The 16,879-nt window shown below is 39.7% G+C and overlaps 1 protein-coding gene across 1 annotated transcript in view; it reads right to left on the bottom strand.

Moving 5' to 3' along the window:
- Positions 1–16,612, bottom strand: part of LOC123772599 (uncharacterized) — a 27,522-nt gene extending 10,910 nt beyond the window's left edge. The window contains exons 1-2 of the mRNA XM_069303694.1: positions 16,507–16,612; positions 12,994–13,199 (exon numbers count right to left, since the gene is read on the bottom strand). Coding sequence (XP_069159795.1) covers positions 12,994–13,199; positions 16,507–16,612 — 312 coding nt within the window. The remainder of the gene's footprint in view (positions 1–12,993; positions 13,200–16,506) is intronic.
- Positions 16,613–16,879: the final 267 nt, after the last annotated feature.

The following is a 16,879-nucleotide window of genomic DNA, read 5'->3' as shown; positions in this document are numbered from 1 at the left end:
GGAGGAAAAATGAAACAGGAATTTCCTTAAGTACTTTCGTATATTAATACATCTTCAGAAGGAGTGACTCCTTCTGAAGATGTATTAATATACGAAAGTACTTAAGGAAATTCCTGTTTCATTTTTCCTCCGTGGTCTGACATTGTCACATATATATATATATATATAATATATATATTATATATATATAATATATATATATTATATATATTATATATATACATATATATATATATATATATATATTATATATATTATATATATATATATATATATATATATATATATATATATTATTAAATATGACCGAAAAAGTAAGATTAATAATTCTAACACGAATTTTCTCAATCTTTCGTACATTACGCTTCACTGTTGGAGGTAAATAAAAAATCAATTCTCCAAAATTCATTTTTATTTCTAGTCTGACGCGACACGGGCGAGTTTCGTAAAACTTATTACATTTTCAAAGACTTTAGTTCACAAATACACAACTGAATAGAACTTACGTATCTCCGATTTTATATCTACATTTGAGTGAGGTGGAAGGGGTGATGTGGCATTAACACAAGACAGAACAAAGTGTGGTATTAATAAGGTATTAATTTCATCAACACAAGACAGAACAAGAGTATTAATAGGGTATTAATTTCATCAACACAAGACAGAACACGAAACAATGGATATTGAATAGAAGAGTTTGTAGAAAGCCTATTGGTCCATATTTCTTGATGCTTCTATATTGGAGCGGAGTCTTGAGGTGGGTAGAATATAGTTGTGCAATAATTGGCTGTTGATTGCTGGTGTTGACTTCTTGTTGTGTAGTGCCTCGCAAACGTCAAGCCGCCTGCTATCACTGTATCTATCGATGATTTCTGTGTTGTTTACTAGGATTTCTCTGGCGATAGTTTGGTTGTGGGAAGAGATTATATGTTCCTTAATGGAGCCCTGTTGCTTATGTATCGTTAAATGCCTAGAAAGAGATGTTGTTGTCTTGCCTATATACTGGGTTTTTTGGAGCTTACAGTCCCCAAGTGGGCATTTGAAGGCATAGACGACGTTAGTCTCTTTTAAAGCGTTCTGTTTTGTGTCTGGAGAGTTTCCCATGAGTAGGCTGGCCGTTTTTCTGGTTTTATAGTAAATCGTCAGTTGTATCCTCTGATTTTTGTCTGTAGGGATAACGTTTCTATTAACAATATCTTTCAGGACCCTTTCCTCCGTTTTATGAGCTGTGGAAAAGAAGTTCCTGTAAAATAGTCTAATAGGGGGTATAGGTGTTGTGTTAGTTGTCTCTTCAGAGGTTGCATGGCTTTTCACTTTCCTTCTTATGATGTCTTCGACGAAACCATTGGAGAAGCCGTTATTGACTAGGACCTGCCTTACCCTATAGAGTTCTTCGTCGACTTGCTTCCATTCTGAGCTGTGGCTGAGAGCACGGTCGACATATGCGTTAACAACACTCCTCTTGTACCTGTCTGGGCAGTCGCTGTTGGCATTTAGGCACATTCCTATGTTTGTTTCCTTAGTGTAGACTGCAGTGTGGAAACCTCCGTCCTTTTCCATGACTGTTACATCTAGAAAGGGCAGCTTCCCATCCTTTTCCATCTCGTAAGTGAAACGCAGCACGGAACTCTGCTCAAATGCCTCCTTCAGCTCCTGCAGATGTCTGGCATCAGGTACCTGTGTAAAAATGTCGTCAACATACCTGCAGTATTTGGCCGGTTTCAAGTTCATGTCGACTAAGACTTTTTGCTCGATGGTACCCATGTAGAAGTTTGCAAACAGGACACCTAGGGGAGAACCCATGGCGACCCCATCTACTTGCTTATACATGTGCCCATTCGGGCTCAAGAAGGGTGCCTCTTTAGTACAAGCTTGGAGTAGTTTCCTCAGAATATTTTCTGGTATGTCAAGAGGAGTACAGGCTGGATCACGATACACTCTGTCGGCTATCATTCCGATTGTCTCGTCCACAGGTACGTTGGTAAACAGCGATTCTACGTCCAACGAGGCTCTTATCCCTGTGGCCCGTGTGCCCCGCAGTAAGTCAACAAATTCCTTTGGAGACTTCAGGCTGAAGGCGCAAGGAACATAAGGAGTCAGCAGGCCGTTGAGTCGCTTCGCCAGTCTGTACGTGGGTGTGGGTATCTGGCTAATGATTGGCCGAAGTGGGTTTCCAGGCTTGTGCGTCTTGACATTTCCATACGCATATCCAGGTTTATATTCCCCAATGATCTTTGGCAGGTGGAGTCCGGATTTCTTGGCGTTCACAGTTTCGATCAGTTTGTTGACCTTTGCTTTTAATTCGGCTGTAGTGTCCTTCGTTACCCTTTGGAACTTAGTTTGGTCAGAGAGTATGATGTTCATTTTCGCCAGATATTCGTCTTTTTTAAGAATGACATATATTGGCGACTTGTCACCTCTCCTGACAACTATCTCCTTGTTCTCACGAAGGCTTTTAGCTACCGCTTTAAGCTCGGGGGACAGTATGGTGCTTCTGTAGTTGCCTCGATTCTTTCCTCCTTCTGCAATAAGTTCTGCTTGTAAGGTATCTTTGGTAGTGACCTTCTTTTGTGTCTCGAGGTCGAATATGTCGTCCAACAGAATTTCCAACTCTACTTTCCGGGCCATCTCACTCGGTCTGGACATAACATGACAGTTTATGCCCAGATTTAGGAGAGTGACTTGGTCCCTCACTGAGGACCAAGTCACTCTCCTAAATATGGGCATAAACTAAAAGCGGCAGCTAAAAGCCTTCGTGAGAACAAGGAGATAGTTGTCAGGAGAGGTGACAAGTCGCCAATATATGTCATTCTTAAAAAAGACGAATATCTGGCGAAAATGAACATCATACTCTCTGACCAAACTAAGTTCCAAAGGGTAACGAAGGACACTACAGCCGAATTAAAAGCAAAGGTCAACAAACTGATCGAAACTGTGAACGCCAAGAAATCCGGACTCCACCTGCCAAAGATCATTGGGGAATATAAACCTGGATATGCGTATGGAAATGTCAAGACGCACAAGCCTGGAAACCCACTTCGGCCAATCATTAGCCAGATACCCACACCCACGTACAGACTGGCGAAGCGACTCAACGGCCTGCTGACTCCTTATGTTCCTTGCGCCTTCAGCCTGAAGTCTCCAAAGGAATTTGTTGACTTACTGTGGGGCACACGGGCCACAGGGATAAGAGCCTCGTTGGACGTAGAATCGCTGTTTACCAACGTACCTGTGGACGAGACAATCGGAATGATAGCCGACAGAGTGTATCGTGATCCAGCCTGTACTCCTCTTGACATACCAGAAAATATTCTGAGGAAACTACTCCAAGCTTGTACTAAAGAGGCACCCTTCTTGAGCCCGGATGGGCACATGTATAAGCAAGTAGATGGGGTCGCCATGGGATCTCCCCTAGGTGTCCTGTTTGCAAACTTCTACATGGGTACCATCGAGCAAAAAGTCTTAGTCGACATGAACTTGAAACCGGCCATATACTGCAGGTATGTTGACGACATTTTTACACAGGTACCTGATGTCAGACAGACATCTGCAGGAGCTGAAGGAGGCATTTGAGCAGAGTTCCGTGCTGCGTTTCACTTATGAGATGGAAAAGGATGGGAAGCTGCCCTTTCTAGATGTAACAGTCATGGAAAAGGGCGGAGGTTTCCACACTGCAGTCTACACTAAGGAAACAAACATAGGAATGTGCCTAAATGCCAACAGCGACTGCCCAGACAGGTACAAGAGGAGTGTTGTTAAAGCATATGTCGACCGTGCTCTCAGCCACAGCTCAGAATGGAAGCAAGTCGACGAAGAACTCTGTAGGGTAAGGCAGGTCCTAGTCAATAACGGCTTCTCCAATGGTTTCGTCGAAGACATCATAAGAAGGAAAGTGAAAAGCCATGCAACCTCTGAAGAGACAACTAACACAACACCTATACCCCCTATTAGACTATTTTACAGGAACTTCTTTTCCACAGCTCATAAAACGGAGGAAAGGGTCCTGAAAGATATTGTTAATAGAAACGTTATCCCTACAGACAAAAATCAGAGGATACAACTGACGATTTACTATAAAACCAGAAAAACGGCCAGCCTACTCATGAGAAACTCTCCAGACACAAAACAGAACGCTTTAAAAGAGACTAACGTCGTCTATGCCTTCAAATGCCCACTTGGGGACTGTAAGCTCCAAAAAACCCAGTATATAGGCAAGACAACAACATCTCTTTCTAGGCATTTAACGATACATAAGCAACAGGGCTCCATTAAGGAACATATAATCTCTTCCCACAACCAAACCATCGCCAGAGAAATCCTAGTAAACAACACAGAAATCATCGATAGATACAGTGATAGCAGGCGGCTTGACGTTTGCGAGGCACTACACATCAAGAAGTCAACACCAGCAATCAACAGCCAATTATTGCACAACTATATTCTACCCACCTCAAGACTCCGCTCCAATATAGAAGCATCAAGAAATATGGACCAATAGGCTTTCTACAAACACTTCTATTCAATATCCATTGTTTCGTGTTCTGTCTTGTGTTGATGAAATTAATACCCTATTAATACTCTTGTTCTGTCTTGTGTTGATGAAATTAATACCTTATTAATACCACACTTTGTTCTGTCTTGTGTTAATGCCACATCACCCCTTCCACCTCACTCAAATGTAGATATAAAATCGGAGATACGTAAGTTCTATTCAGTTGTGTATTTGTGAACTAAAGTCCTTGAAAATGTAATAAGTTTTACGAAACGCGCCCGTGTCGCGTCAGACTAGAAATAAAAATGAATTTTGGAGAATTGATTTTTGATTTACCTCCAACAGTGAAGCGTAATGTACGAAAGATTGAGAAAATTCGTGTTAGAATTATTAATCTTACTTTTTCGGTCATATTTAATAATATATGTCTACAGGAAAGACTGCTACCAAAATATAGTAATATATATATATATATATATATATATATATATATATATATATATATATATATATATATATATATATATATATATATGTGTCGTACCTAGTAGCCAGAACACACTTCTCAGCCTACTATGCAAGGCCCGATTTGCCTAATAAGCCAAGTTTTCATGAATTAATTGTTTTTCGACTACCTAACCTACCTAACCTAACCTAACCTAACTTTTTTGGGTACCTAACCTAACCTAACATATTAAGATAGGTTAGGTAGGGTTGGTTAGGTTCGGTCATATATCTACGTTAATTTTAACTCCAATAACAAAAAATTGACCTCATACATAATGAAATGGGTAGCTCTATCATTTCATAAGAAAAAAATAGAGAAAATATATTAGTTCATGAAAACTTGGCTTATTAGGCAAATCGGGCGTTGCATAGTAGGCTGAGAAGTGAGTTCTGGCTACTAGGTACGACATATATATATATATATATATATATATATATATATATATATATATATATATATATATATATATATATATATATATATATATATATATATGTCGTACCTAGTAGCCAGAACGCACTTCTCTGCCTACTAGGCAAGGCCCGATTTGCCTAATAAGCCAAGTTTTCATGAATTAATATATTTTCTCTATTTTTTTATTATGAAATGATAAAGCTACCCATTTCATTATGTATGAGGTCAATTTTTTTTATTGGAGTTAAAATTGATGTAGATATATGGCCGAACCTAACCAACCCTACCTAACCTAACCTAACCTATCTTTATAGGTTAGGTTAGGTTAGGTAGCTGAAAAAGTTAGGTTAGGTTAGGTAGGTTAGGTAGTCGAAAACAATTACTTCATGAAAACTTGGCTTATTAGGCAAATCGGGCCTTGCATAGTAGGCTGAGAAGCACGTTCTGGCTACTAGGTACGACATATATAATATATATATATATATATATATATATATATATATATATATATATATATATATATATATATATATATATATATATATATATATATATATATATATATATGTCGTACCTAGTAGCCAGAACGCACTTCTCAGCCTACTATGCATGGCCCGATTTGCCTAATAAGCCAAGTTTTCATTAAATAATTGTTTTTCGACAACCTAACCTACCTAACCTAACCTAACCTAACTTTTCGGCTACCTAACCTAACCTAACCTATAAAGATAGGTTAGGTTAGGTTAGGTAGGGTTGGTTAGGTTCAGTTATATATCTACGTTAATTTTACCTCCAATAAAAAAAAATTGACCTAATACATAATGAAATGGGTAGCTTTATAATTTCATAAGAAAAAAATTAGAGAAAATAAATTAATTCAGGTAAACTTGGCTTATCAGGCAAATCGGGCCTTGCATATTAGGCTGAGAAGTGCGTTCTGGCTACTAGGTACGACATATATATATATATATATATATATATATATATATATATATATATATATATATATATATATATATATGTCGTACCTAGTAGCCAGAATGCACTTCTCAGCCTAATATGCAAGGCCCGATTTGCCTAATAAGCCAAGTTTTCTTGAATTAATATATTTTCTCTAATTTTTTTCTTATGAAATGATAAAGCTACCCATTTTATTATGTATGAGGTGAATTTTTTTTATTGGAGTTAAAATTAGCGTAGATATATGACCGAACCTTGTTGTAATCCACAAGTTAGTAGGAATTATTAGCTAGAGGATCATTACTACAGCACTTAACGAATGATGAGTGGAAGTACATGTAAGTAGACAGACTATGGATCACATATCTAAGAAAGGTCAATGGATTAAGACCGAAGCTGTTTAGCCAAATTACTAATTCCTGGAAAGAGGAATTATTCTTCGTCAGGCTTCTAGGATCAAGGTTACCGCTCTAGGGATAAGGTTAATCGGATTATACCTTCCTTGAGAGGAGTGGTGAAATGATTGAGGCCATGGTGGGCTGGAGTGAGTCTGGTTGTGGAAGTGGAACTAGCAAGTCCTTCGAGGTCTCCGTTTGTGGCAGCAGCGAAGTGTAGCAGACAGCTATGCGAGAGCCTGTTGTGATCTTAGTGATCAAGTTAAGTCTGCAGTATGTGAGTATTGAATGTAAGACTAACCGGGTGTGGAGCGTTGTAGTAATCATTCCGTATTAGGGACTTAGGCGGAAGTTACGAGTGTGTGTGGTGATCGCGGAGGTCAAGTGGTCTATGGGTATTGGAAGTGTATTGACCTAATAGAGTATGTTAATTAATATAGTATTATTTGTCAGAGTCTATTCTTTGTAATTAAATGACAAAACACGACGGCCTTTAAATACCTTCCATATGTTCACTCATTGTGTTCCAGTACAAACCTAGTGGTACGCCTCAAGGGTCTGGTGTGTGTAGGAGTATAGGTGGTAGTAACGGTTGCTGAGGCAAGGTGTTATGTGTTCGGAATGAACCGGGGTTCAACGTCACGACATATTTGGTGGCAGCGCAAATAGGTTTTGGAACACTGTGCGAGATGTAGAAAGTGTGGTTCTGGTTTAGTTGGTGAGGGAATGTTCGGGAAATGGTAGACGTCGGGTTGTGGTGAGAATGGGGGTTACTAGACGGAGGAAAGAAGGGTCAGGTGAGACCAGGGCAGAGGAGTTAGTTAATTAAAGGGACTAGGCCATTGTGGGGCACATGTGGGGTTTATTTCTTTCTTTCCAGATTCCCGCAAAGAGAGACGGCTAAGAGGCAAGTCTGGACCACTGAAGCATCGGGATCCAAAACAAGTGCAATGTTCGTAGTGCGGATTATACAGTGTTCGTAGTGTGGATTATACAGTGTTCGCAGTGCGGATTATACAGCGTGGCGAGGTAAACTAGCGCGGGTGAATGTGAGCCAGCGTAGGCCATGTGCGGCCATGTGCGGGCCAAGCGAGCCGCACCTTGGAGCTTGTTTTATATCGTTGGTAAGGCGGAAATAGTGAGAAACCGTTGCTAAGGAGAAATTAATCGTGTAAACTACGTAATTTAAAGTTAATTAAATTTCATGTAACGTGTAAATCGAATATTTTAAGGATAATGAAATATTACCTAAAGTACTGTGCGAGTTCCGGCGTTGTCAGGTGTAGATACAGAAAATAGGCGCAGTGAATTATGGACGCCTTGGCATAGCGAGCGACGCGTAATTTGACGTCTGGGGTTCGCCGTCTACTGTACCCTGGAGAGGGCCAGGGAGATTTTTTTGTGGGTGCAGGTAGCATTATGGAGAGTGTTAGCGTGGGACACGGGGAGCGTGTCCCGTTGGTGGGGGTGTGTGGCGCCGGGTGTAGTGCATGGTTGTGTATTGGCGTTTGTACGCCGGGGTGTGTAGTGTAATGCATGTGGTGTGTAGTGTAATGCATGTGTAGTGGCTTATTAGACGCCAGCGTAATGCATAGTATTTACTGTAGTGAAATGTGCATGTTTTCACTGTGGATATCATGGATGTAGTATAGTGCATGACATTGTTGGCATTGTAGCGCCAAGGTGTAACATGTGTAGCATAACTGGTTGTTGTAACACTGGGTGTATTGTAGACATTAGCGTTGAAGTATGTTAACGCAGGTGGTAGAGTGTGGCGGGTGGCCACTACACAAGAAATTATGCCTGACGAGTGTTGGTCAGGTAATTAACGGATTACGAGAGAAAAGGGAGTGTGTGTGGCGTCTGGTTACTTATTGGTGGTGTTATTGGTGGTGACGTCTCGTGGTGTTTTGATGCGCTCTGGCGCAAGGCATATGCCTGTGGTGGTAATGGCGTTGGGGGACGCCGTGTGTGTTGTGTTGAGGGCGTTGGGGACGCCGGGTGTTGTGTTGAGGGCGTTGGGGACGCCGTGTGTTGTGTTGAGGGCGTTGGGGACGCCGTGTGTTGTGTTGAGGGCGTTGGGGACGCCGGGTGTTGTGTTGAGGGCGTTGGGGACGCCGGGTGTTGTGTTGAGGGCGTTGGGGACGCCGTGTGTTGTGTTGAGGGCGTTGGGGACGCCGTGTTTTGTGTTGAGGGCGTTGGGGACGCCGGGTGTTGTGTTGGGGACGCCGTGTGTTGTGTTGAGGGCGTTGGGGACGCCGTGTGTTGTGTTGAGGGCGTTGGGGACGCCGTGTGTGGTGTTGAGGGCGTGGGGGACGCCGGGTGTTGTTGAGGGCGTTGGGGACGCCTTTGGGTGGTGTAGTGTAGTGGCGTTTGGACGCCTGGTATGGAGTGTGGTGTTGTGGAGTATATGGTGGCGCAGGGGCGCCATGTAGTGGTCGGTAAGGTGAGTATTGGCGTAGCAAGGTCGGTGCGTTAGGACGCAGGAAGTGGTTGTGGGGATGTGTGGCGTTATAATGAGGTCATCAGTGGTTGGGATGACCAGAGGTGATGGTGTGTCAGAGTGGGTAAGTCTTATGGATAAGATGAAATGTGGATAATTGCAGGAGTTTGTGGCTGCAGTAGGCGAGCCAAGTCGATATATCTAGCAAAACTCATAAAAGACTAATAAAAATTCATTATTCTCATTAAAATTTTAATTAATTATGTCGGAGTGGGTAAGTCTTATGGATAAGATTACAAGGTAGAATTTCAAAATTTCAGGTGTTGATGGTTGCAGTGAGCGAGCCAAGTAGATATACTAATTTCTCATTAATTAAGTTGTTACAGGAATCTCGCTAGAAGCGAGCCAGTGGCAGTATGATGCTTTAGTGACATTAGTTGTGAAATTATTTTAATGAGGTATTTATTGTGATAATGTATGTGTATGTATATACTGTATATTACCTCATCGGCACCATTACTGAGTGTTTGGCTTGAGAAGATCCCCCGGGATCATGTCACAGAGCTTCAGGTAGAGTAGAAGGGAAGCTATGAGGCTACACTCAGTTATTCTAGAAAAAAAGGGGGGTGGAAGTGAAGCCAACGTGACGTTATAGGCGAAATTCGCCCCCTGACATCAAAGCAGGGATAAGGGCAAGCTGCAATGGCTTTGCAGCTGCGCTCAGGCTATATACGGGGAGAGAGTAAGGAGCCGAGGGGATTATGTAATAATGGGATCGAGCCAGGGGGCTCCGAGGGAATATTTTGCAGGTACAGCGGTCGGGAAGGTGTGAATACAGGTGGACACACTCTGGGCGGATGGGCCTAGACCAGAGAGCTGTGAGGGATCTACAGCGTTCTGGGATTGGTGCCCTGGAACGAGACGTCAGCACAGACCCAAGGGAACATGACCCTGGGGTAGGAATCTCCGTTGTTCTGGAGGCCAGGATCACGTTACCTCAGAGCAACGATGGGACATTGACAACATTCACCAGGCTGGGCAGCCTGGGTTTTGTCTGGGTCATGGAGGATCTATGACCTAGCAACCATGGGACACGAAGACAAGAGAAGTGATGCTGCCAATTGTGGAGGAGGCCAGTGAAACATTGTGTGATCATTTTAAGCCCTTATGTCAACAGTACAGGGCAAGATGTTAAATTATGAACTTGTTGCTAAGGATGAAGAACCTTAGATATATATGTGTTGTGTATATATTAATGACTAGTGTCATTTCTGTAAGTGCCAGCATTCTGGTCCATGTAATTTTATGGTTATGTTTGTATGTAATTATATGTCAGCAGTTTAGGTATATGTGCATTGTTGGAGATGGGAAAAATTATTACAGACTATTTTACCTGTGCTATGATGTGAATATAATGTATATGTTGGAGAAGTGTTGAGAGTTATGTCGGGGAAAATTTTAATTTATTTCATTGTGTGTATGATGAACTTATTGGATGATTTTTTAGTTGTACACATATGGTGGGCGCATCCTCCAGGTCCTTGCACTAATGGAACCATTGCAATGATGCTTATGGGGACATATGCGTGTTTAAGGAGGGGAGTGGTGTTGTAATCCACAAGTTAGTAGGAATTATTAGCTAGAGGATCATTACTACAGCACTTAACGAATGATGAGTGGAAGTACATGTAAGTAGACAGACTATGGATCACATATCTAAGAAAGGTCAATGGATTAAGACCGAAGCTGTTTAGCCAAATTACTAATTCCTGGAAAGAGGAATTATTCTTCGTCAGGCTTCTAGGATCAAGGTTACCGCTCTAGGGATAAGGTTAATCGGATTATACCTTCCTTGAGAGGAGTGGTGAAATGATTGAGGCCATGGTGGGCTGGAGTGAGTCTGGTTGTGGAAGTGGAACTAGCAAGTCCTTCGAGGTCTCCGTTTATGGCAGCAGCGAAGTGTAGCAGACAGCTATGCGAGAGCCTGTTGTGATCTTAGTGATCAAGTTAAGTCTGCAGTATGTGAGTATTGAATGTAAGACTAACCGGGTGTGGAGCGTTGTAGTAATCATTCCGTATTAGGGACTTAGGCGGAAGTTACGAGTGTGTGTGGTGATCGCGGAGGTCAAGTGGTCTATGGGTATTGGAAGTGTATTGACCTAATAGAGTATGTTAATTAATATAGTATTATTTATCAGAGTCTATTCTTTGTAATTAAATGACAAAACACGACGGCCTTTAAATACCTTCCATATGTTCACTCATTGTGTTCCAGTACAAACCTAGTGGTACGCCTCAAGGGTCTGGTGTGTGTAGGAGTATAGGTGGTAGTAACGGTTGCTGAGGCAAGGTGTTATGTGTTGTGTATTCGCTGTGTTCGGAATGAACCGGGGTTCAACGTCACGACAACCTAACCAACCCTACCTAACCTAACCTAACCTATCTTTATAGGTTAGGTTAGATTAGGTAGCTGAAAACGTTAGGTTAGGTTAGGTTATTTAGGTTAGGTAGTCGAAAAACAATTAATTCATGAAAACTTGGCTTATTAGGCAAATCGGGCCTTGCATAGTAGGCTGAGAAGTGCGTTCTGGCTACTAGGTACGACATATATAATATATATATAATATATATATATAATATATATATATATATATATATATATATATATATATATATATATATATATTATATATAAATATATATATATATATATATATATATATATATTATATATATATATATATAATAAATATATATATATATATATTATATATATATATTTGATCAGCGCTACAAAAGACGAGAGAGCAAAAAGTTTCTTGTGTCAGCGCCTCAGTGTTGCGATTCAGAGGGGAAATGCCTGTCTTTTATTACGTTTTTTGGTAGGATACCATGTGTCACCCGTGCTGGTCCTTTCTTGTAATAGATAACGATTGATTCATACCCACAGTCACGCAGATATGTTAGCTGAAAAGCAAATAATGTTTAAACAATAACACTATCTGGGAAAATGCAACAAAATAAATATTTGAAGCATAGCTGGGCATGTGCAATAGAACCCATAATAGAATCACAATACCAGAAATAAATATCTTTGATATCCCCAGAGTCAAAGTTATTCTGTGTAAATACTCTATGCAAATAAAGGGACCTTGTCTATGGAACTCACTCGCTAACAAATTTGAAAACTGTCCAACTTCTGCCATTTTAAAAAATAAAACCAAAAAGTACCTAATTTTATCTTGATAGTTTCCTAACTAGTGCATTAAACTCGCACTGTATCTTATGAAACCCAATGCCAGAATATATGTGCCTAAACCATACAACTTTTCCATTGTAATCATTGCTATCACCTTATATCATGATTGTTATATTGAATGCATTTCTTACTATATTATACCTTGAAATATTCCTCAAATTATGCTACAATTTATATGTTGATAACCCTCAAATTTTACTTTAATGTACATAGTAATCTTTGTAAAACTTTCTTACAATGTACCAGCCAATTTTTTCCAATTTTGCTCTAAATTGCCTATTTGAAATTATCTGTTAGATTAAGGACCTGCCCAAAACACTATGTGTGCTAGTGGCTTTACAAGAATGTAAAAACATCAATGCTATGTACTCTCATAATCCCAGTGTGATATATTGTATACAAATAAATAAACAAATAGTAAGTACTGTACAGTATTATTCATGTTGATTCTATACCTTATCAAGCAAGTTCAGCATAAGAAGAATACAAATGAATACAACAGATGTAGACAAGCTTCAATACCTGATTTTCAATCCTTCGTAGAACCCGGCTTGCTGTATTTCGTTCTAAAGCCTTCTTGCCTTTAAGTAGAAAATGGGCTTCCTCTTCTTTCTTCATTAATTCTCTACTGTCTCGCAAGTCACACTGGCAGAACTTGCAAACATTGCTTCGGACATGCACACATTGTGTGCAGTTCGTGCATCTCCTCAAGAATTTTCCCTGAAGACCTGAAGGAAATAATTTCTAATAAAATACTTATATTCAAATCACCTATGATCCAAAAATTATAAGCTAAATTGTTGTTGAAATGTACTACAGTAATTAAATATATTATTTAAATTATGAAATAATCTACATTAACACTAGTGATAGCAATGTTAAAAATTTTAGGACTGCATCTGGAAATAACTTTAATTTTGGATGTGATTAACCAGGCTGTAACTCGTATAACACAACTGAGAGGAGTTGCATCCAACAGCCTGATTGACCAGGCTGTTAATTTCAAGCAAATACTATATTATTGGAAAATATATATATATATATATATATATATATATATATATATATATATATATATATATATATATATATATATATATATATATATATATATATATATATATATATCAATGGGGATCTAAACATTCCCTCTAATGCGGGGGATCTAAACATTCCCTCTAATGCGTTATGCGTGGTTTCCTCCGAGGCTATGGGTCCCCCTTCTTCCAGCTAGAGGTATATATATATATATATATATATATATATATATATATATATATATATATATATATATATATATATATATATATATATATATATATATATATATATATATTAGTAAATTTTGGTAGCAGTCTTTCCTGTAGACATATATTATTAAATATGACCGAAAAATTAAGATTAATAATTCTAACACGAATTTTCTCAATCTTTCGTACATTTCTTTTCACTGTTGGAGGTAATTAAAAAATCAATTCTCAAAAATTCATTTTTATTTCTAGTCTGACGCGACACGAGCGCGTTTCGTAAAACTTATTACATTTTCAAAGACTTTAGTTTACAAATACATAACTGAATAGAACTTACACATCTCCGATTTTGTTTATATCTACATTTGCGTGAGGTGGATGGGGTGAGGTGGCATTAATAGGGTATTAATTTCATCAACACAAGACAGAACAAGAGGTGGCATTAATAGGGTATTAATTTCATCAACACAAGACAGAACACGAAACAATGGGTATTGAAATGGAAGTGATTGTAGAAAGCCTATTGGTCCATATTTCTTGATGCTTCTATATTGGAGCGGAGTCTTGAGGTGGGTAGAATATAGTTGTGCATTAATTGGCTGTTGATTGCTAGTGTTGACTTCTTGATGTGTAGTGCTTCGCAAACGTCAAGCCGCCTGTTATCGCTGTATCTATCGATGATTTCTGTGTTGTTTACTAGGATTTCTCTGGCGATGGTTTGATTGTGGGAAGAGATTATATGTTCCTTAATGGAGCCCTGTTGTTTATGCATCGTTAAACGCCTAGAAAGAGATGTTGTTGTCTTGCCTATATACTGGGTTTTTTGGAGCTTACAGTCCACAAGTGGGCATTTGAAGGCATAGACGACGCTGGTCTCTTTTAAAGCGTTCTGCTTTGTGTCTGGAGAGTTTCTCATGAGTAGGCTGGCCGTTTTTCTGGTTTTATAGTAAATCGTCAGTTGTATCCTCTGATTTTTGTCTGTAGGGATAACATGCAAAGCAACTGATTAATCAAGCGGATTAAGGCGTCCCTGTACATACCAGTTGCGTTGCTCCTGGCAGTATGGGTTCGAGTCACTTCTGGGGTGTGAGTTTTCATTTGTATATAGTCCTGGGGACCATTCAGGCTTGTTTGCATTTGTGTTCCTTACGTGTGCCCCAAAGAATGAGGTGATTTGATAAAATGCTATGCCCAAGATTACCATCCGAGTGCCGGCGGGGAAGTGGTTCAAATAGCTTCGGCTATCACTTCCTTTTGTCCGGTCGTGATGGTCAAGCGGATTAAGGCGTCCCTGTACATACCAGTTGCGTTGCTCCTGGCAGTATGGGTTCGAGTCACTTCTGGGGTGTGAGTTTTCAGTTGTATATAGTCGTGGGGACCATTCAGGCTTGTTTGCATTTGTGTTCCTCACATGTGCCCCAAAGAATGAGGTGATTTGATAAAATGCTATGCCCAAGATTACCATCCGAGTGCCGGCGGGGAAGTGGTTCAAATAGCTTCGGCTATCACTTCCTTTTGTCCGGTCGTGATGGTCAAGCGGATTAAGGCGTCCCTGTACATACCAGTTGCGTTGCTCCTGGCAGTATGGGTTCGAGTCACTTCTGGGGTGTGAGTTTTCAGTTGTATATAGTCCTGGGGACCATTCAGGCTTGTTTGCATTTGTGTTCCTCACGTGTTCCCCAAAGAATGAGGTGATTTGATAAAATGCTATGCCCAAGATTACCATCCGAGTGCCGGCGGGGAAGTGGTTCAAATAGCTTCGGCTATCACTTCCTTTTGTCCGGTCGTGATGGTCAAGCGGATTAAGGCGTCCCTGTACATACCAGTTGCGTTGCTTCTGGCAGTATGGGTTCGAGTCACTTCTGGGGTGTGAGTTTCCAGTTGTATATAGTCCTGGGGACCATTCAGGCTTGTTTGCATTTGTGTTCCTCACGTGTGCCCCAAGGAATGAGGTGATTTGATAAAATGCTATGCCCAAGATTACCATCTGAGTGCCGGCGGGGAAGTGGTTCAAATAGCTTCGACTATCACTTCCTTTTGTCCGGTTGTGATGGTCAAGCGGATTAAGGCGTCCCTGTACATACCAGTTGCGTTGCTCCTGGCAGTATGGGTTCGAGTCACTTCTGGGGTGTGAGTTTTCAGTTGTATATAGTCCTGGGGACCATTCAGGCTTGTTTGCATATATATATATATATATATATATATATATATATATATATATATATATATATATATATATATATATATATATATATATATATATATATATGACAGTTTCAGACCACGGAGGAAAATTGAAACAAATTTCCTTATATTAATACATCTTCATTCAGAAGAAGTCATGTATTAATATATGAAAGTTCTTAAGGAAATTTCTGTTTCAATTTTCCACAAGGTTACAAAGGGGTCCGTCTAATTACCATAAGCTACTACAAGCTACACAAGCTTCACAAAAATTCCTGGCAATACGTTAGTAATGAATAAATATGATATGTTAGATTAGACTGACATAACCTAACCTAACATAACCTAATCTATCCTAACCTAACCTAACGTAACTTAACCAAACCAAACCAAGTATCTCAAGTTACAAATATCTCTGGGAATTCGTATTATCTGCTGTTGTAGAATTGACAAAATGGACAGTGTCAACAAAATTATTCCCACATACTCCGTCACTATGTGATGGGGTACACATAGGACAGGGACTGAATTGTCCCTGACAGGGACAATTCTGTAACAAATGTTCTGGCATAAAACTTTGCACAGTTTAGTAATTTCTTACCGTTTGATGTACCAGGATGATCCATGTGTGGTGAAGTTTTATAGCTGGAGCTGGAAGATCCTGTCGAGATGACTTCTTCAAAGAGACTAATAGCTTCCACACACATTGTGTATGAGTCCTACAGTACTTGGCCTACAGAGTTACCAGATCTGATTTGCAGAAACTAGTGAACTATGGAGATGAGATTGTTAATAATATACTTTTTTTGAGATTCATATGACTTGCAGCTTAAAAACCAACCTTATTTTAAAATAGTACACTAAAGTACATAGCAAATTGCGAAATTCGTAGCTTTAACTACTTTAAAGCTAAATTCTCAAGCTTTGAAAATAAGCACAATTTGCTATTTTAAGCGGAATCTGGCAACTCTGAT

This window comes from Procambarus clarkii, chromosome 50 (genome assembly GCF_040958095.1).
Source record: "Procambarus clarkii isolate CNS0578487 chromosome 50, FALCON_Pclarkii_2.0, whole genome shotgun sequence".
Lineage (NCBI taxonomy): Eukaryota > Metazoa > Arthropoda > Malacostraca > Decapoda > Cambaridae > Procambarus > Procambarus clarkii.
Note: the sequence above shows the minus strand (reverse complement) of the source record. Positions and strands in the feature narration are given on the sequence as shown.